General features: G+C 39.4%; 1 protein-coding gene across 1 annotated transcript in view; it reads left to right on the forward strand.

The window, feature by feature from the left end:
* The first annotated feature begins 13,807 nt into the window (after window positions 1-13,807).
* gabra4 (gamma-aminobutyric acid type A receptor subunit alpha4) overlaps window positions 13,808-21,028 on the forward strand; it is a 39,741-nt gene continuing 32,520 nt past the window's right edge. The window contains exons 1-5 of the mRNA XM_053630553.1: window positions 13,808-14,418; window positions 14,630-14,748; window positions 19,108-19,175; window positions 19,418-19,638; window positions 20,327-20,409. Coding sequence (XP_053486528.1) covers window positions 14,324-14,418; window positions 14,630-14,748; window positions 19,108-19,175; window positions 19,418-19,638; window positions 20,327-20,409 — 586 coding nt within the window. The 5' untranslated portion in view covers window positions 13,808-14,323. The remainder of the gene's footprint in view (window positions 14,419-14,629; window positions 14,749-19,107; window positions 19,176-19,417; window positions 19,639-20,326; window positions 20,410-21,028) is intronic.

Below are 21,028 nucleotides of genomic sequence, written 5' to 3' on the forward strand. Positions count from 1 at the left end.
AATACAATATAGAATATGCAGCCAAAGGCATATGCTAAGAAATGAGCCATGACCAACCGCTCAATAAGAACAAAGATGACTTTGAGCTGCTTCTGGGAGCAAAAAGACATGTGTCACCCAGGCCAATTCCATTGTTTACACACACACACACACACACACACACACACACACACTGAAGGTGTCCTTTGCCCCACACAGCCAGTTGGTAATTATCCGTGCTCATCTGGTCCTGCTGGCTGGACAGCCGGTGAAAGAAATACAGACAGAAAGATTCAGGATTTCAAGAGTGAGAGATTCATGAGCTTAACACCCTCATACTGTGATGCATTTATATTGTTGATATAAATGTATATGAAGAGGTTGTTGAACAGAGCATGTATGAATTGACATTCACAGTACATCCTAGCTCTGACACGAGTACCAAATGATTTATACTTTATCTTAAAAAAGCTTACAAGCACTGCAAATTTAAAATTTGAAATATTCAATAAGATTAGGTTGTTGAGATATGAAATAGTGAAATGCTATATATCTATAATAACATCTTTTTTTTAGGTGGATCACATGGTCCTTGTCATTGTGTAACAGAATGAGAGAGTTTGACAGAACCAAAGAGTCAAAAAAAAAAGACAGCAAGAGAGGTATTCACACCAGTTCTATTCTCAGTCGGCTGTGCTGCTTCTGTTTCTGCTTATCCAGAGACAACACAGAGACACAAATGCATACGCACGGAAAGAAAATCTTATCCATGTGGGACTTGAACTGTACTGTATATTACTTTAACTAAATATTGCTAGCCCTCCAACTAAATTTAAACTCAAACTAACCTCAGTGACCAAAAAAATATTACACAAACACAATATATATATATATATATATATATATATATATATATATATATATATATATATATATATATAGATTCAGCAATAGACACAGTATATGGCTGAATTAATCCTTATAATTGTGAATAGCTAACTTTGCACATTTTCTTAATGCTCAAAAAATAGCTAGCAAACTCTGTCATTTCATTTACCTCAGGTATGCTCCCTACCCACCCCCACCACATGAGTGCTTTATGTATCAATGATATAAAACAGAATTACACTGCAACACTTGCTAGAAAAATGAGCTAAGCTTAACATCACCTATATATGTCCTATGTACTTATTTGCACAAAATGATGATATCTGTCAAGTCAACTCTGTCAACAGACAACTTCCCAGATCACACAGCTGCCTACAAACATGGCCACCCCAGACTACACTCCCCAGAACCCATTATCCTTAATCCGTTCCCAATCACTGGACATCTGATCACTCGCCTGTTCACAATCGCCTCACAGCACAAAAGAGACTCTCATGCCACACTCAGTTTGTTTGTGCAGCTGACATAACTAAGCCTGCTATTTCTGCAATTGTTGTTCTGTTTTTGTCTTTGTTAGCTTCCTGGTTTTTATGTTTTGACATTGCCCTGTTTACACTATTTGCTGATCACCTGACCTAAGCCTCTTTCTTGACCTTGTCTTCACTTCATGTTTTGGATTTGTCTGCCTGCCTTACAGCGTTCTCTTACATGACAATGTCAGAGTAGATTAATTATTTTAGTAAATTCAAGAGAAATTTCATGTCAGGCGAGGAAGAAACTACACCCAGCTAATTACCACATCTGAGTGTCTAATCTTGGTTTTGACATGGACTTGGCCATGTGTGATGTTGGTCTCATCTTGGTCTTGCCTCCCATCATATTCGGTCTTGACTCAAGGCCATTGGCTATGGTCTTGGTTTTGATTCTGTCTTGGCTAAGGTGGTCTTGAACCCAACACTAATCATTTATAAATCTATACATATGAAAAACTCAGCATCTTAACTGCCTTAAAAAAAAGCCACCACATCATCTCAGTCATCATCATCACACTGTTTGTGCTCTTACAGTTTTCAGAAAGACAAATAAAACACATTTACAATTTATGTTATAGAAGTACAGTACATAAAGTCATGAGGCTGGAGTAGATACAGTTATTGTACTTGGTCTGATGGATTGCCTTGCAGCAATTTCCACAACGTAGCCAATATGCTTTATATTTGATTTGGTACAAAGAGAGAGCAAATAGCAATCTGTCACTGATTTATTTTTTTATTATAGAATGTGTCTATAGCTACCATTGAAAACAAGTGCTTGAATGACAGCACTCATTCACATCAACTGAGATTCCACTTGAGGGAAATGAGAAAGTATATTGTAATATCCAAAGTATGTATGTGAAGTATATGAGCGCACCAGTATTTACCATCTGTGAATTCACTGTCTGCATGCAGTTCATGCCTCTGAGGTTGCCAGATTTTTCTTGTGTAGCGACATAGGGACAAGTATTTTCCAGCATCATCTAGTATGGAATTAAAAAAAATTGTAATGACAATACCAATCTTTTGTTTTAATTAATCAGTCATTTTTGTAGCATAAAAGCAAGAGACAATAAAAAAATCTATAGTTTTGTCTATAAAGTCAGCAGCTCATCTCTGATTACATCTATTAGGTCAAGGTTCCCCAATGAGGTGTTCATGTTGGCATTGAAAAGGATTTGTGAGACTGACTGAGATTCATGAGTATATATTTTTACAAGAACAAAATGTATTAATTAAATCCATTAATACTGTTAATTTTGATAGTTAAACATACATTACTGTAAGTGACCTACAAGAGGTTGATCAACCAAGTGCAACAAAAGCTTAAAAGCATGAAATGATCTATAAGTACAGCAAAGAATATTTAATATTTGAAGTTACATGCATGGACAATGACTAGGCCAAACCCTTTCCCGAGTGTGTAATACATATGAAGCAGCTTTCTAATAAAAGTATAAAGCCAGCTTTCTTAAAAAGACGTTTAAAAGCAAAACATGAAAACCTGGCCATAAAACCAAACAAGGCAAGATTGAATAGATTAAAACAGCAAAATTAGATGTAAATGAGTAAAACACACTTTTTCAACAAGTTAAATGTTCACTTAACATTAACCTACTTAACATCTCTGGGGTACTTGAGGCAAATAATTTAGGTTGAAGGGGTTCAGTTGACAAAAAATGGTAGGGTTACTCCAGGGCTATGGATGGGAACGACAGTCTTATTCTTTTTCCACACTACAAGATTTATGTCCTGACTCTCAGAAGATAACATCTTGCAGAATTGCGTATGAACAGTGATTTCAGAGGAAAATAAACATGGCAGACAACAGTTTACTTTAAGTGTTATTGGTCTCTTACACATGGTGACAATATATATATATATAGTCTTGTGTTCTTGTGATTCTGTTTGTTAGATTATGTCATATGTCCTTTTCCAGAGCTAGGTCTTCCATGTGGAGATGTTTCTTTTGCTGGTTTGTTGGGAAATTGGCTATCCACCCGGCCATTTCCCGAGAGCTAACTGGGAGAGCTGAGGCTTATTTTTGGATCTCCTATTTATACTCCTGTCTTCTGGATAAGGAGCAGTTAGTAGAGCAGACCAGCATCAAGGCTTTAGAGATTTAGAACTGCCCTCACTCAAGCATCAGGGACTGTTCACTACTAAGGGCAGAGAATTCTACTGGTGTAAGTGGCTCAGTTAATGTTGTCATAAATTGTGAGTTTGGTGCTGTACAATGGCTGACCATAGACTCCAATATGTTATTGGATGTAGTTGTGATATAGGAATAAAGCATTTTATCATACTTTTCATACACCCTAACATTGCATAGAACCTTAAAATGATATTCAATGCCCCCTCCTAGCTTTAATCATAATGTTTTCCATCCATTTATTCACCAGTCTTCAGTAATTGCATTGTCATGGTCAGGGTCAAGGTCAATCCAGAGCCTATGCTGAAAACACTGGGAGTGAGGCTGGAATACATACTGGATAGGACACCAGCCCATCACAGTGCAAAACACACTTGTTTATAGCTAGGGACAATTTAGGTGTAAGCAATATTTTTGGGAAGTACTGTAGAAAGAAACAACAGAGCAAACCCACATGAACACGGGGGAATATAACATAACCCAAGCTCAGCTCTAAACTGTGGACCCTGGAGCTGTGAGGTGTTAACACTACCTGATGTGCCACCATATTGCTATTCCCTATTTTATTAAAGCTTGATTTTTTTTTTTTTTTTTTTTTTGGATACAGAAAACATGATATTTCACTATACCTGCTATACTTAATTGAATCTGGCCAGTGAGCCAACAAAGTATAACCCAACAAACTGTGTCTCCAATCTGCTCCTGGAATGTTGCTAGCTTGATTGCAATTATGTGTGGTGGGCTTAGGTAGGTTTCAGAACTATAAGTCAAAACTGTATGTAAAATTTTGGATTTTCCCAGGCCACTAAGTGTATGCCCCCGCCTGACCCTCAGTCTGGAACAAAGGTAATGAGGTCATGAGGTAAACCTGCTCATAGTCTGATTCCAACAATGTTGTCTCAAACATTGGTTGGGATATATGCTCTAATTTTTTTTTTTTTCGGACACAAAATGGACACACCTCCAACTTAATCACTACACACAGCAACAATAATCAGGTATCAGTTATAAATCCTAAGTCATTGAGTCCTCCAGTGATGGAGAGTAGGAATAACAAAGCAAATATTTCATATTTCCTTGGGTTTCCTTATCATGATTTAATGTTGTTGCTTGTGAAATGTACTGAATGCATTGTATGGCAAGTATCGCTAATATTTTCAGTCAAAATAATTCACAATAGAGTGAGTACTACATCTTGACACCACTTCCATTTGCATATATTATGATGAATATCCAGCATTTACATCTTCCACTGCACATATGTTTGACCTTAATCCATTGAAGACAAAGCAAATATCTAATAAATATTAAAGTATGCTTTGACTTTAATGGATTATAATATAACTAGGTACTTACCATATTGGCAACATAAAAGCTAAACACACATGAAGAGCACTGGGCTTCTCCTTGTTGCCTTGTTCAAGCAATGACTGGTTATAGTAAGATGTATCAGGCCAGAATACAGTGCGTAAGCATGCATATGTTTTGGGCTGTAAGGGGCTGTGTGGGTGGTAGGTATTTATTGCCTTAACATGGGGTGGTAGTGAGGCGTTTGGTAAAACAGCCAATCTACACATAATCTTATCACGGCTGTCGCTCTAGCCTCAGGGCACTGATAGCAAGGTAGAGCAGGAAGGAAGAAGAGTTGGTAGGACTGGAGGAAGTTAAAAAGATATCCTGTTGTCTACACATTAATTCTGGCCCCCGTCTTTATATTTCCCCACCTCTTTTTTCATCACTCTCTCATGTGCAGGCCTTCATTGGGTTTGAATATTCTCTCTCTCTCCCTCATATCAGAGAGCACACTTTCTATCAGTTGTGTGAATAGTGCATGAGTGAAGTCCCTCTTGCTGTGGTAGTTTAAAACTGGCAAAACAACAGGGAGTAGGTAATACTTTGTGGTTTGACAGGTGCTCCAGTGGCACACTCCTAATCTCCACAGAAACACAGAGGCTGTTCCTACTGTGTTCATTACTAGTTCAAGTGACTATATCACAATTAGCTGAAAAGGAGATTGTGATGTTCTGCCTCTTCTTTTGGCCTTCTCAGATTTTCTGGCTAAATAAATGTTTTGATCTGCAGGTTGCACATGGCTTATGTTCATTTGTGGAGCTTGTAAAATATGAATTCTTGCTGCTTCACTGTTGCACATTGTACAGAGAAGCTGTTTTTTAATGAGGTAATGTTTATTACCACCCTCCTCTTTTGCCTCACCCCACATGCACTCCTCATTATCGCATGCTTTACTGCAGTCGCTCATATGGAGAAGAGGAATCCTGATGAGTCTTATCAATATAAATTATAACATGGTACTGGTTTTTAGTACCTTTTACACTACACAAAAGGGTTTGCATAGGGAGATCTGCTATAGCTGTTGCTAGCAATCCTCACTCTCACACAGTCAGATAAACAATGCTTTTAGACATATAAAGTTATGTTCTTGTTAATGTACATGTACATAAAGTCCATCCATCCATCTTCTACCGCTTACTCCTTCTTCAGAGTCACGGAGAAACCTGGAGCCAATCCCAGGGAGCATCGGGCACCAGGAGGGGTATACCCTGGACAGGATGCCAGTCCATCGCAGGGCACAATAACATACACACTCACACACCCAGTCACACACTACGGACATTTTAGACATGCCTATCAGCCTACCATGCATGTCTTTGGACTGGGAGAGGAAACCGGAGTACCCGGAGGAAACCCCCGCAGCACGGGAAGAACATGCAAACTCCGCACACACATGGCCCGGCGGGAATCGAACCCCGGACCCTGGAGGTGTGAGGCTCCTTCCACAACCTCTTCAGGCTGTTCAGGGTTGCACTGGATCCGGAGCCTATTCTGGTATCACAGAGTAGATGGAAAAACACCCTGGATGGGATTCCAGTCCATCACAGGTCGCCATGCACACAAACATTTGCACAAACGTGTATACTAAGGGAAATTTAGCATAGTCAATCCATCTACCTACCGCCATGTTTTATGAGGAAACCTAGACCCATGGAGAACATATGGATCTACATCCTTGAGTTCCCACAGCATTCTACAAACTATGTAACTCATGGTACAATAAGTATTAACATTGAAGTGCCTAACCTGAGAAGGAACTAAATGGGCCACATTTAGCTGCACTGTGGGCACTATGAATATCAGGTAATGCCTTATGGGCTAACTAATGTACCTTTAATCTTCCAGGCTTTTGTCAATTATGTGCTCCATTACAGGTGGTCAGGTCATGATATTCTCTTGAACTTCTCTGGATGATCACACTGATTATGTTTAGGTAGTTCTGAGATCTTTGCTAAATAATTATCTTTATGACAACCAGTCTACCTCCAGAGAGAACATTGGAAAGCATTCTTTGAAAATTTGGGAGCAAGTGAAACGCACCAACCAGAAGCTTTGGAGGTTTCTACAGGAGTCACTGCAGCAACTGTCAAGTTGAGTGGGCTCATTTCCTCTACTGTGAAGAATATGCCCAAGATTTCCTGCACCACTCTTCCACAGATCTTACTCCATTTCAAAATGTTATAGGTTTCCAACCACCATTATTGAATGCCTACACAAATGGCAGCTCTTCCTGTGGAGGAGTGATTGCATTGTGCCAAACAGGTTTGAGACAAAGCCCACATATGACTTTAAAAAGCTATCTGCAGACCTTGCGTAGGAGGGCATATCCATAAGGAATTCCTGCCAACAACATCATTTGAGTCCCATTCAAAATCAGATTCGAGAAACTCCCCATTCTTTTGACTAGGTTAGAGTCTTAGAGTTTTGTGACTGAATGGCAGTGTTTGGAGGATTACACATCTCCAAAATATTTATAAGTAATTTATATATTTTTTCAACTCATACCATGATATATGCTGTTTTATTTCTTATATATTACACAGCGATCTTAAATTGTACTTTATGTAATAAAATTCCATTAACTTAATTGTATTCATCGTTAACATGTTCTTGTCACCTTTATACACTCCGGCTACCAGTTTGTCCTTTCTTTATTTTTGACCTGTCTTTCTCCCCTCTTTGAGGCTATTTCTTCCCCTCACCCTCACTGAAAAATCTTAGTTGGCTGACGCATCACTTTCTGTCTCAGAGCCTTGGTGACAGCACCCCCCACCAGCAGTAGCAGATGTAGCCTGGCTCGGAGAGCCAGCTTTTGCTGAGTAGCAACATCATACTGCTATGGTGAATTTTCCACCATTTGGCCTTCCTGCCCTTCTTATAACAGTGGGGCAGGGCAGCTATAAAAAGTCTAAACACCCCTGTTAATATTGCAGGTTTTTGTGATGAAAAAAATAAAATAAAAAAGCATTCTCATTATGGCATTATGTCAGTTGGCATGTGCATCTTCTGTGCACAGCGCTTTTCAGGTCACCCCACAGATTTTCAAGTGGATTTAGATCTGCCATGCCAAAACCTTGATATTGTTTTTGCAAAACTATTTGTTTGTTGACTTGGAGGTGTGCTTCAGGTTGTTCTCATGCTGAAAGGTGAAATTACGCTTCAAGGGTTTAAACAGAAGCCTTAATGTTTTGCACCAAAATTGATTGGTATTTGGAGCTATTTATTAATCCTTATTAAAGTTCCAGTTCCTGCTGAAGAAAAACAGCCCTAAAGCATGATGCCCCCATCATGCTTCACCGGTGTATGGTGTTCTTTTAGTGCCAAACATCCATCCATCCATCCATCTTCTATACCGCTTATCCTCTTCAGGGTCACGGGGGAACTTGGAGCCTATCCCAGGGAGCATGGGGCACAAGGCGAGGTACACCCTTCACAGGGTGCCAATCCACTGCAGGGCATAATCACATACACATTCACACACCCATTTATACACTACGGCCTACCATGCATGTCTTTGGACTGGCGGAGGAAACCGGAGTACCCGGAGGAAACCCCCGCAGCACGGGGAGAACATGCAAACTCCGCACACACAGGGCCATGGTGGGAATCAAACCCCTGACCCTGGAGGTGTGAGGCGAACGTGCTAACCCTTAAGCCACCGTGCGCTAGTGCCAAACGTTCCTTTTGGAATTATGAATTATTATTCATCTGGAATTGGTCTCATCAGATCATAACACATTTTTCCACATGGTTTGAGCTTTGATCTTTTTTTTTTTTTTTTTTTAGTAAGGGCTTCCTTCTAGCCACCCTACCCCATAGCCCAAACGTGATGAATACGAAAGATTGTTGTCACATGCAGAGAGTAATCAGTACTTGTCAGATATTCCTGCAGCTCCTTTAATGTTGCAGTAGGACTCTTGGCAGCCTCCCTGGTAGGTTTTTGTCTTGCCATTTTGTAAATTTTGGAGGGACATCCTGTTCTTGGTAATGTCACTGTGTGTGCCCCATTTTCTCCACTTGTTGATGATGGCCTTCACAGTGTTCCAGGGTACACCTAATATTTTGGAATTCATTTATACCCCTCTCCTGATCGATATCTTTTGACAAGTGAGATACTACCATACATGCTTTGTAAGCTCTTTGCAGACCATGGCTTCAGCAGTCAGATGAAAACAAGAAGATATGAAGAAAATCCTACAGAAACAGCTGGTCTTTATTTGGGGTTAATCAGAATAATTTTATTGATGACAGCTGCATGATTATTACTTTTGAACATTAGTTTGAATGTGACTGGTTCACGTTCACAGCCACATCCCCAATTATAAAATGGTGTGCTCACTTAAGCAACCAGGTTATTGTAACTTTTTTATTTTTTCTATTTTTCTCTAAAAAGTTTCTGATTGTTTTTCACTTAATTTTTATACGGTGTAATTTCAGATTGAGGGTGGAAAAATTTCTGACATGATTTATTTTGGTTACATATTTTTTATCACAAAAACCAGAAATTTTAACGTGGGTGTGTAGACGTTTTATATCCATTGTAAACCTCAGAAGCTACAGCAGACATTACTGTCAGCCTTTCTGAAATTTTATTTTATAAATACAGTGGCCTTGTCAGTAATGAAAAGGTAGTGCCACTGTATAACCCTGTTATAGAGTTTACTCAGGGAATATGGAATGATTGCAGGCTACTGATTGTGTTAAAAATAACAGAATCTTAGATGATGGCCTACAAACCATGAATTCAGATTAGGAAAATCTACAAAATTGTATTGCAGTAGGTAGGACAGCTACCTGTAAGAAGTTTCTCCATGAACCATGACCACGCAGTCATCCGTGACACTGCCATAGCCTAGGTGATGACACGGAAGCACTACTCTTCCTGATAGTGTATTTCAATGGGCGTTTTGAGTGTGTGTCTATGTGTGTGCATGTGCATCTTTTCATGTCAACTGCTTTTCTTTGTTTGGGATTTGATTACCAGACAGCTTGAGTCACAGTTCTGAGTCATTAGTTTCATTTGCCAGGCTTCCATAAGAGCCCTATCCACATGAGCACTGCAATAAAGAGGCCTCTCTCCTCCTCCTCTTCTTTCTCCTCCCGCTCTCATTTTCTCTCACCCTCAGCACGCTCAATGCTTTCACACCCTCTCACTCTTCTCAGCAATGTTCTCACAATGCCAAAATGCATCGGAGTGGTGATGTACTAATTTTCAGTGCATATCTGCTACTTACTGCTGATATCCACATAATATCTTCCATCTTCTTGAAGCTCCTGTATATGACTAAAATTAAATTAGAATTAAAGTTAGGTTATAGTAGGGTGCAAAATTATGTCAACTGTCACACCTAATGCGCATTTATTCCCCCCATTTTCCTATCATGGTTCATCCCTATGGAAGCTAATAACATCTGTTCAGCTGTTGCGACATGATGTTAAAAACAATAAATTCTACCAATTACGAGTCGCATGAGATACAAACCATTTGTTGTGATGCTTTTTAATGCAATTTCTAAGCTATTTCTAAATTCCTACAAATGAAACCTAGTAAGCTGACCACAAACTACTTATTAGTACCACACCGATCAAAATAGCAACCCTGATACATAGATGCATTTGTCTGTATAGTATTAAGCTTGACGATAGAACCTATGAACCTGCTCTTTGGTGGTTCAGGACAAAGCGGAGATGCATGCGTATGCATATACACTTTCCCATGTCATAAGCATATCCTGTGCATATGCTTTTTTACAAAGGTATAGCACCTCACACACAGATGTAGTTCTCAGCATGAACAGACAATGACGACAAATTCACACACACATACATTAACCTCTCTTCATGGTCATGTTGTATGCAGAGTCACTGAGAGGTAAGCTGAATAGACTAGGAAAGGTCATGCAGGCTTATTTTAACTCTAAATTAGGACAGGCCTCAAAGGTCTTCTTAGAGGTGGAAAAAAAAAAAGATACAATATAAAACGTGAATATTCATGTATATTTATGAAAGAGCTGATACTAAATGATACTGATTAATATTATTTATTTATTTTGACATTTCTAGCTACTACTATGCTTATGTAAGTATGTTTATGGCAAGTTGTAAACATGAGAAGGTTAATATTCATAATTCTTCAAGCAGTGTTTTTCACACCTGGTCTTGGAGTACCACCCCCCTGCGTATTTGTGTGTTTTCCCTGCTCCTAACTCATCAGCTAATTAACAAGCTTGAATCCGATTGAACTGGATGAGTTAGAGGAGGGAAAACACCCAAATGTGTAGAGCAGTGGTATTCCAGGAAGATGATTCAGACACATTGTCTTAGAGTAATGAGGCCATGGCACAGACACACACACACACACACACACACACACACACACACACTGTCTCAATTAGGTTCATTTTTATCTTACAATTTTAACTGTGAAAACACTTCCACCTTGTATATTATGTTATGGCATCACAGCGGTCAATCTCAGTAGTTCCTGCTAGATGAAAGTGTTTATCTGAAACAGCCCATTTTCCTGTTCTACATAGCAACTCAGACTGTGCTTACTGAGTATCTTTTACCCCACATTATACAGTGTATCTGAAAAGTATTCACAGCGCTTCACTTTTTCCACATTTTGTTATGTTACAGCCTTATTCCAAAATGTATTAAATTCATTATTTTCCTCAAAATTCTACAAACAATACCCCATAATGACAACGTGAAAGAAGTTTGTTTGAAATCTTTGCAAATTTATTAAAAATAAAAAACAAAAAAAGCACATGTACATAAGTATTCACAGCCTTTGCCATGACGCTCAAAATTGAGCTGAGGTGCATCCTGTTTCCACTGATCATCCTTGAGATGTTTCTACAACTTGATTGGAGTCCACCTGTGGTAAATTCAGTTGATTAGACATGATTTGGAAAGGCACACACCTGTCTATATAAAGTCCCACAGTTAACAATGCATGTCAGAGCACAAACCAAGCCATGAAGTCCAACGAACTGTCTGGAGACCTCCAAGACAGGATTGTATCGTGGCACAGATCTGGGGAAGGGTACAGAAACATTTCTGCAGCATTGAAGGTCCCAATGAGCACAGTGACCTCCATCATCCGTAAACAGAAGAAGTTTGGAACCACCAGGACTCTTCCTTGAGCTTTCCGCCCGGCCAAACTGAGCGATCGGGGGAGAAGGGCCTTAGTCAGGGAGGTGACCAAAAACCCGATGGTCACTCTGACAGAGCTCCAGCGTGTCTCTGTGGAGAGAGGAGAACCTTCCAGAAGAACAACCATCTCTGCAGCACTTCACCAATCAGGCCTGAATGGTAGAGTGGCCAGAGGGAAGCCACTCCTCAGTAAAAGGCACATGACAGCCCGCCTGGAGTTTGCCAAAAGGCACCTGAAGGACTCTCAGACCATGAGAAACAAAATTCTCTGGTCTGATGAAACAAAGATTGAACACTTTGGCCTGAATGGCAAGCATCATGTCTGGAGGTAACCAGGCACCAGTCATCACCTGGCCAATACCACCATGCAGTGAAGCATGGTGGTGGCAGCATCATGCTGTGAGGATGTTTTTCAGTGGCAGGAACTGGGAGACTAGTCAGGATTGAGGGAAAGATGAATGCAGCAATGTACAGAGACATCCTTGATGAAAACCTGTTCCAGAGTACTCTGGACCTCAGACTGGGGCGAAGGTTCATCTTCCAACAGGACAACGACCCTAAGCACACAGCCAAGATAACAAAGGAGTGGCTACAGGACAACTATGTGAATGTCCTTGAGTGGCCCAGCCAGAGCCCAGACTTGAACCCGATTGAGAGATCTGAAAATGGCTGTGCACCGACGCTCCCTATCCAACCTGATGGAGCTTGAGAGGTCCTGCAAAAAAGAATGGGAGAAACTGCCCAAAAATAGGTGTGCCAAGCTTGTAGCATCATACTCAAAAAGACTTGAGGCTGTAATTGGTGCCAAAGGTGCTTCAACAAAGTATTGAGCAAAGGCTGTGAATACTTATGTACATGTGCTTTTTTGTTGTTTTTTATTTTTAATAAATTTGCAAAGATTTCTAACAAACTTCTTTCATGTTGTCATTATGGGGTATTGTTTGTAGAATTTTGAGGAAAATAATGAATTTATTCCATTTTGGAATAAGGCTGTAACATAACAAAATGTGGAAAAAGTGAAGCGCTGTGAATACTTTCCGGATGCACTGTATATGTCGAAAAAATCCTAGCTGACTGGAAACTATAGATAGCACTTCTGCAATCTTCCCAATGTGACATCATGTTCAGCCTGCAGGTGTTAATTAACTTTCCTCTATCATTTCTGGGATTAAAAATGGCACTCACGTACGCCTTGCAAATAGCAAAGTCAACAGTGAAGGGTGACAGAACATCGACATACTGCTTTTCCCATGTCAGTGATCAGTGATCCACGCAAACACACACACACACCTCTGAAGACTTTGTCCTGTCTCAGGTGAACTGAAATCTGTGAAGCAGCATGCAGTTTGTCCCACTTACTGTACAATGTGACTGTACCTGTGAAAGTAAGTCTCTCTGTGTGTGTATGAGATTGTTGTGACAAAGTGTGACCCATTTAAATTCATGGTGTTGTTTCCATGCCCAGACTTGTGCTTTGGTGTATTTGGTGGCACAGTCACCGTTTGTTGTTGTTGTTGTTGTTTTCAAATTGCAGAAATAATTAATTGCAATCCTTGGAGGAAAGTGCCTATAACACTTACTCTAACACGCACTGATTAATACATGCAGGCTCACTTTGACACTTACACCTCTGCTTGTATGGGTGAACATCAATTAACACGAAGTCAAAGTTTCCACGCAGTAACAAGGCATGGCGTGTCTTCTTCTACCTCGCCAGCACCCAAACTAATAACGGCGTTGCCAGATTGGCCGGTTTAACTCCCAGTTGGGATGGTTTAGTCATAGTGGGGTTATAAAACCCGCCTTCGCCTGGGACATATTAAGCATCGCACCCCAGACTTACACTTTGGATTGGTTTATGATGAACTAGGAAGCTTTTAAAACCTTGACTGGATTAGAAACAGCCGGTCCGATCTCGCACGCTGTGCGCTGAGTTCGCTCCTTCCTGCTTCCTTCCTTCTCACTGTGCGCTTGAAGCACTGCAGACTCACAGCCCATTTTTTGCACTGCAACATCTCCGTTCTGTACGAGGATGGTTTTACACACTGACAGAGTTTCACCTTTGGATTTATATTTCTCGTGAAGAGATGGGACTTTAGACGGATTCTTTGCTTGGCTTTTTTTTTTCCCTTCATTGGCGATCGAGACATTTTTGGTGATGGTATTAGAGCATTTGGCGCGGATGCGCTCTTTTTCTCGCCAGCTACCTTTCCCTGGGACAAGTCATTTGGATATGTGAAGGAGCTTGAAGTATGGCATGCAAAAGATGGTCTCGGCCAAGAAGGAGACGGTGATTGCAATGTGCCCCACTTACATCTCCACACTCTTCTACTTTCTGTGCGTTACGGCTTGGTGAGTTCCATACACCCTGCGCACTCGTCTCTAGTTTTGGCACCACAATCTAACATCAAGGTACCCAGATCGGGTCACAAATGAAGCCAAGTTCAAGTGCAGTGGCACTGATTTAGCTGTCTAAAAGGACAGAAAATGATATGGCTATTTTCTGTGCGTGCTGATCGATGGCGCATCCTAACGCGTATGTCTTGTTGCGTGTCGTTTGCAGCATTAAGAGAATCTCAGGTCAGGTAAAGAGGGATGAGAAGTTATACCCTGAAAATTTCACCAAGATCTTAGACCAACTTCTGGAGGGTTATGACAGCAGACTGCGCCCTGGATTCGGCGGTACGTATCAAAAATGAATAAATCAAAATAAATAAAACGTTTTAGTAGTCTGATAGAGAGTATGTTCAGTGAGGAAAGTTTAATAAGAAGGTTGATCTGAAATTCATATGCTGCTCCTTTCGTACCTCCAGTGTCTAAGGTACCTCCTTTTTATATGAAGAATGCTAGCTGTTTTACATTACAGTAAAGTCTACTGCTGAATGATCACCCTGTGTTGCAGAACCTAAACCTTTGCAGTGTATATTGAATGATCAAATACAGGGTTGAATTAACTCTAATAAAGTGCACTGAATTAGTTTACATTGTTGAATAAATGTATTCAGCGTTCATTTGGATCCAGCTGGTGATTATTGTGTATGAGGGTGTGTGTAACTCCGAGCTGATAACTCGGACCTGCTGTGGTCACTGTGTAGATCGGTGCCTACTATAATTATAATGTAATCAGGCTGAGAATTGTTTAATTCCCTCTGCAACAATCTTGGCATCACAGTTTACCCAGGCCACACAGCGTAAGAGCATGTAAGAGCTTTTTATTTGTGCTTCTGCCTAGAGGTGTGGGACTGTTTTTTTATTATTATTATTATTATTCTACTCAGCTCACTCACGACATCCTATCCACACCCACAGACACTTGACCAATTCCTCCAGCTCCCACAAAAAGACAGGGCTGCTGACACTTTTGACCAATCCCTCCAGCTCATACAGACAGTCTTGACCAATCCTTCCAGCTTCCATAGACAGTCTTGAGCAATCCCTCCAGCTCCCACAGACAGTCTTGACCAATCCTTCCAGCTTCCACAGACTGTCTTGACCAATCCTTCCAGCTCCCAAAGACAGTTTTGTCCAATCCCATCCACACCTCCATACACTTTTGACTAATCCCTCCAGCTCCCACAGACATGCTTGACCAATCCCACCCACTCCTGCAGTTATAATTTTAATTTATACCTACTCGTGATATTTTCCAATGAACTTCTGTTTCTCAAAATATAAATAAATTTGTCATTTAAACCACAACAGTGCTAACCAGGATAGGTCTACTAAAGATGCTGTAAATATGTCATGCAGCTTCATATCTGACTGCCCACTCCTGTCTGCATGAAAGTCAAAACAATTCCTGTGACATTTTTTGCTGGGTCCAGCAGGATCCTTGTCCCGAAGCACACCTCTAGTCTGCTTGAGCCCTTGGCACAGTGGTTGGTCAGTAATGTACAACTTTTAAATAAATAAATAAATAACATACAGCCACACATACATACTCAAATATACCTTGGACAACAGGCTCAGGTGTGCCACATTAGTCATTACTGTACCTCTCTAGCTCATCCACAAATATATCCCTTCTAGTGCTACACAAAACCAAGTGCCCTCAACTCTCAGTAAGGCACAGGTTCCTTACCGTGGTTCTGGAGTACCCCCTATCTTGCAGACAGTGTTTTCCAGCAATTTTCCTCCTCCCAACACACCTGATTCAACTAATCAGCTTATTTCTGAGTTGAAGTTATTGTGCTAGACCAGGTAAAACACCATGTAGGACAGGGACTACTCCATAATCAGGTTCTTGGGAACCTGTGTTTTATAGAATAAGTACAGATATTGTTTGTATGCATTTATGCCACACACGTAACTTATCATGGGAGAAACATAACTTAAGTGTGCATCAGTAGTTCACAGATTTTACCCCAGGTTTTGGTGTCAATGTACCTAATGACCTTTTTTTTTTTTTTAACTCTTACAATGATCCACTTAGAGAATAGACCAGAGGTGTCAGACATATGTCCTGGCCCACTACATGTTCTAATCACCAACTGAATTTAAATCCATGATCTAACCGTTATCGAACTGAGAGATTCGAAAAAGTGCTAGTCTCTGTTACTCCACTAGGGGGCAAAATAGAGCAATAAACTCAGCTACTCACAGAATGTGCTAATGATGTGTAACTCCTCATTAGCAAGCTGTAACCATGTTTTTCCAAAAGAAATAATGAGGGATTTCACAGCAATGGGGCAGACGACTTATGCAATCCCAGATTTTAAGTTTTTCATTTGTACCTTTCAGATAAATTCCAATAAGTGAACATAAGTGTTATTGATGTGTTATTGGTGTACTAAAGCGATCTTTTTTGGCCTGGTCCACCAGACTTAAATTCTGTTTACAATTTATAACAGTTTATTAAAGACTTCTATTTTTTGATATCAACTGCAATGAGCTGCTGTTGCTTCTGTTGCTGTTGGAAACTGGAAAAGGTACAGTGCTTGTTGACTGGTGAAAGTGTAATGAAGCTTTTGTATGAATTCACTCTGCTGTATGCAGCATTTCCTCCTTCACTAGACAAGTGTGCAAGTGCATTCCCAACTCCACCTGACAGGCGCACATCTAAGAGCCTATGCTCAGGCCGCTTGACTGTTCTGAATTCTGAATTTGTACAAATACACTGACATTCCAGTATTGAAAAAAGTTGTTAAAAATCATTTATATATATACATACATATATATATATTAAACAAGCCAGATATGTTAATAAATAAATTATCATGAAAAATGTTTTATGTTTGCCTGCACTGAAAAAGATGGCAAATGTTTTAAACATTAATTTTATTTATTTATTTATTTGTTATTACTATTATTATTATTTTTTTTTTTTTTTTTTTTTTTTTTAAATAAATGATTATGTTGTAAGGAAAGTGTTCTCTCAATGCCTGTTGGCAGTCTGGCAGTCTTTTGGTTACATAAAATTGTTACACCTAATTCAAAATATTCACAAAACAATAATGGCCAAACAATAACGTACATTTTCTCTGTCTACTATTTGGAAATTCAGATCAGTTGTTAACATGTGCATGGAAACACAACAGCTAATGTTTCAGAAGTTGATCCTCTAACCAAACAATAAATGTTTTACTATCTGCTGTGAGTTAGCCAGTTATACACCAGTCTCAGACATTCTTAAATAGTGTTCAGTTGGGGTTCCGTAGATCATGAACGTTTTTAATAGAATTGCAATGCAAATCACTATTCATAGCCATGTGTAGATATAACCGCAATATGATAGTACACCACTAGACATGATTTGCATTTCTGCATCCTTATGATTCCCTTGCCGTGTACTGACAATAAGTTTAAGGACTGCAAACATTCAGCACCAGGTTTCACATTTTTGCAAAGATGACTAGATACACATTTTTTTTTTTGTTTGAGAAGTGAAGCATGATTCTCCTCATCAGGAGTCATATGTTCAGGACAGATTTGGACTCTGTTGGAGGTATTTGGAAGGGCTTGAGTTAAATTGCATTTAGGTGCAAATGTTGGCTATGAGGGTACTTGAAACTTGGCAGCCAAGCTTTTTTCTTCTTCTTCTTCTTATCTGTTTTCTCTCAGAACATTCAACTGGCAGGGTAATGATGCAGTGTGTGCCTTCTGTAGCCATTTGTTTAATGTTTGAATTCAGTTCAGACCATAATGCCTGCAACCCAAATGAGTATGCTATGGCAAAAGCATGTTCAGATAGATAACAGATGTGAGATGTAAGAACTAACTTCAGGAGCTGTTTTTGTAGATGCCAGGTTTTGTTGTTAGATTCAGAGCCATAATCATCATTTTCAGAGCAATCAAGTGGGGATGCAAAAAATAGCAGTCAAACCCAATGATCTATTAAGAGTTCTTGGGGTATTTTGCCCTGATAAAAATTAAGTTAAAGTATTAATGCCAGTACACTTTATTATAAACCAAATCACATGTTCTGTAATCCTTAGTGAAGAGGTTTTAGTTTATATAATAAATAATATCAGCAACTAAATATGACAATGTAGCTATTTCAGCCAACCACAAGCCTTGGGGATAATAAAGTTTTCCAAATATACACTCATCTTCCACTTTAATAGAAAATAAATAAAGATAAAGATCTGGTGATTTTTTCCCCCCTGTTCTTCAACTGTCCTGTTTGGGTGAGCATTTCCACCCACAGAGCTGTCGATCACTCAAAGGTTTTGTTTTTCGCACTATTCTGTGTAAACTCTAGAAACTGTGGTGTATCAGATTCTCAGGAGATCAGCAGTATCCGAAATACTCAAACCAGCCCATCTGGGACAACATCCATGCCATGATTAAAGTCCCAGAGATCACACATTTTCCCCATTCTGTTGTTTGATGGGAACATCAACTGAAGCTCTTGACCTGCATCTGCATGATTTTATGCTTTGTGCTTCTGCCTCATGATTGACTGATTATATAACTGCATAAATGAGCAGTACAGATGTTCCTATTAAAGTGGACAGTGATGGTATATGGTTGTAAAATTTCTAGCAGAGTCCTAAATTTGACTAGCATGCAGAATGAATAATGATGTCCATCCTTTAATAGGTCCGGTGACTGAGGTGAAGACTGGTATCTACGTTACTAGTTTTGGCCCAGTATCTGATGTGGAAATGGTATGTATGCATGCAACATCAATAAGAACCAATCCTTAGGAAGTGTCTTTTTGAGTGGGTGGTCATTTTTAGGTGTTTGTGTCGATCAAATGTACAAATATTGATATAAATACAATATAACATTTGTGACCTTGTAGGGATACTTCACTGGTCTCCAGTAACAAATTGTAGCTGAATAGCTTTTTGGTCACTGAGGTTGGAAGCTCACATCTGTTTGCTTTGATTCTTTCTTTTTTTTTCAGGAGTACACAATAGATGTGTTTTTCCGACAGACGTGGGAGGACCGGAGGTTGAGGTATGAGGGCCCAATCGAGATTTTGCGACTAAACAACCTAATGGTGACCAAAGTGTGGACTCCGGATACCTTCTTCAGGAACGGAAAAAGATCTGTGGCTCATAATATGACTGCACCGAACAAACTCTTCCGCATAATGAAAAATGGCACAATCCTTTACACCATGAGGTACTTATATAATACTTGCATAAAATTATACAATATACATAGATAGATTCTGCGGTGGGTTGGCACCTCATCCAGGGCTGTATGGAAAATGGATGGATGGACATAAATTTGTAAAGATTGTAAATCTATTCTGTGGTTTAGTCATATGAAAAAGAATTGAATTAAATATAATTTTCTAACAAGAAGGTAAATTACTTTTTTTGTGTATGGATATATATATTTTAAAATAATTTTCCATAGCAGTAATTTATTACATGTAGAGCATCACTGGTCACATTTATTCTTAATAAAACTATTAGATGGCCATGACTTATTTATGTGTGGGGGAAAGATCCTAATGCATGGATTAGTAAGGCTTAGTAAAGCATGAGAATGAGATTAAGTGTGGCCACATTTGGAGTGCTCATACATACAGGGTTTAATGATCGTTTTTGTTGAATAATTTTATGCAATATTAACATTCTACTCTATGAAAAATATACAACCAGTAACTAATAATATAGCCTGCATGTAAACTACTCTACACCATTTCAAGTCAGAGCCACAAATTTTTATCCCAGTTCCACAACTTAATGATCTCATTCCCAATTGCCTTACTAAGTGATAGCTATGTATTATTTATGGAGGGATGTCACCATGTCACATATGTGTCATATGTGTCAGTTTATGTTTATGTGTTGCTGTACAGGCTGACAATCAGTGCAGAGTGTCCAATGAAGCTAGTGGATTTTCCTATGGATGGCCATTCCTGTCCACTTAAGTTTGGCAGCTGTAAGTTTTTTTCATTCTCTTAATGTGATCAGTTTGGTGGAGTAGGGTTGCGCTGAAGTTAATGTTACTGACAACTTTTCCTATTACAGTTTGTAAAAACACTGATGAGTACTGCTGAATTAGTTCTCATTATAAAGACTCTAAACTTTAAAGACTTGCTCCTGCATCAAGGCAATAATTGTATGCGGTGTACTGGTGTACTTGTTATAGCTGAGCAAACACTAAACTGTGGGTAGTGCTGAACCTAATAACCCCAATGGACGACTTTAAATGTTGTTATTAGGCACTTTCAGTGTACTTTATATGTACCGTACCAGTAAAAAGTTTTCACACTCCTGATCATAAAAGGGTTTTCTTCCTTTTTACTATATTCTACTATTGTTGAATAGTAAACAAGATGTTAGCTCTATAAATTAAAACATAAGGAATTATGCAAGTGTTAAACAAAAATTAAAACTACTTCATGCGTTCAATTCTTTACAGTTAAATCTCTTAAATCTTGGTACCTTCTGAACCAGCTTCATGAGGGCGGTTCATCCAGGAGGTTTTTCCTAAAGTTCCCAAAAAGGCTGAGCCAGTTCTTAATGAAAGCTACTTGTTTTGTTAAGTAAAGACTACT

Source organism: Ictalurus furcatus, chromosome 8 (genome assembly GCF_023375685.1).
Source record: "Ictalurus furcatus strain D&B chromosome 8, Billie_1.0, whole genome shotgun sequence".
Lineage (NCBI taxonomy): Eukaryota > Metazoa > Chordata > Actinopteri > Siluriformes > Ictaluridae > Ictalurus > Ictalurus furcatus.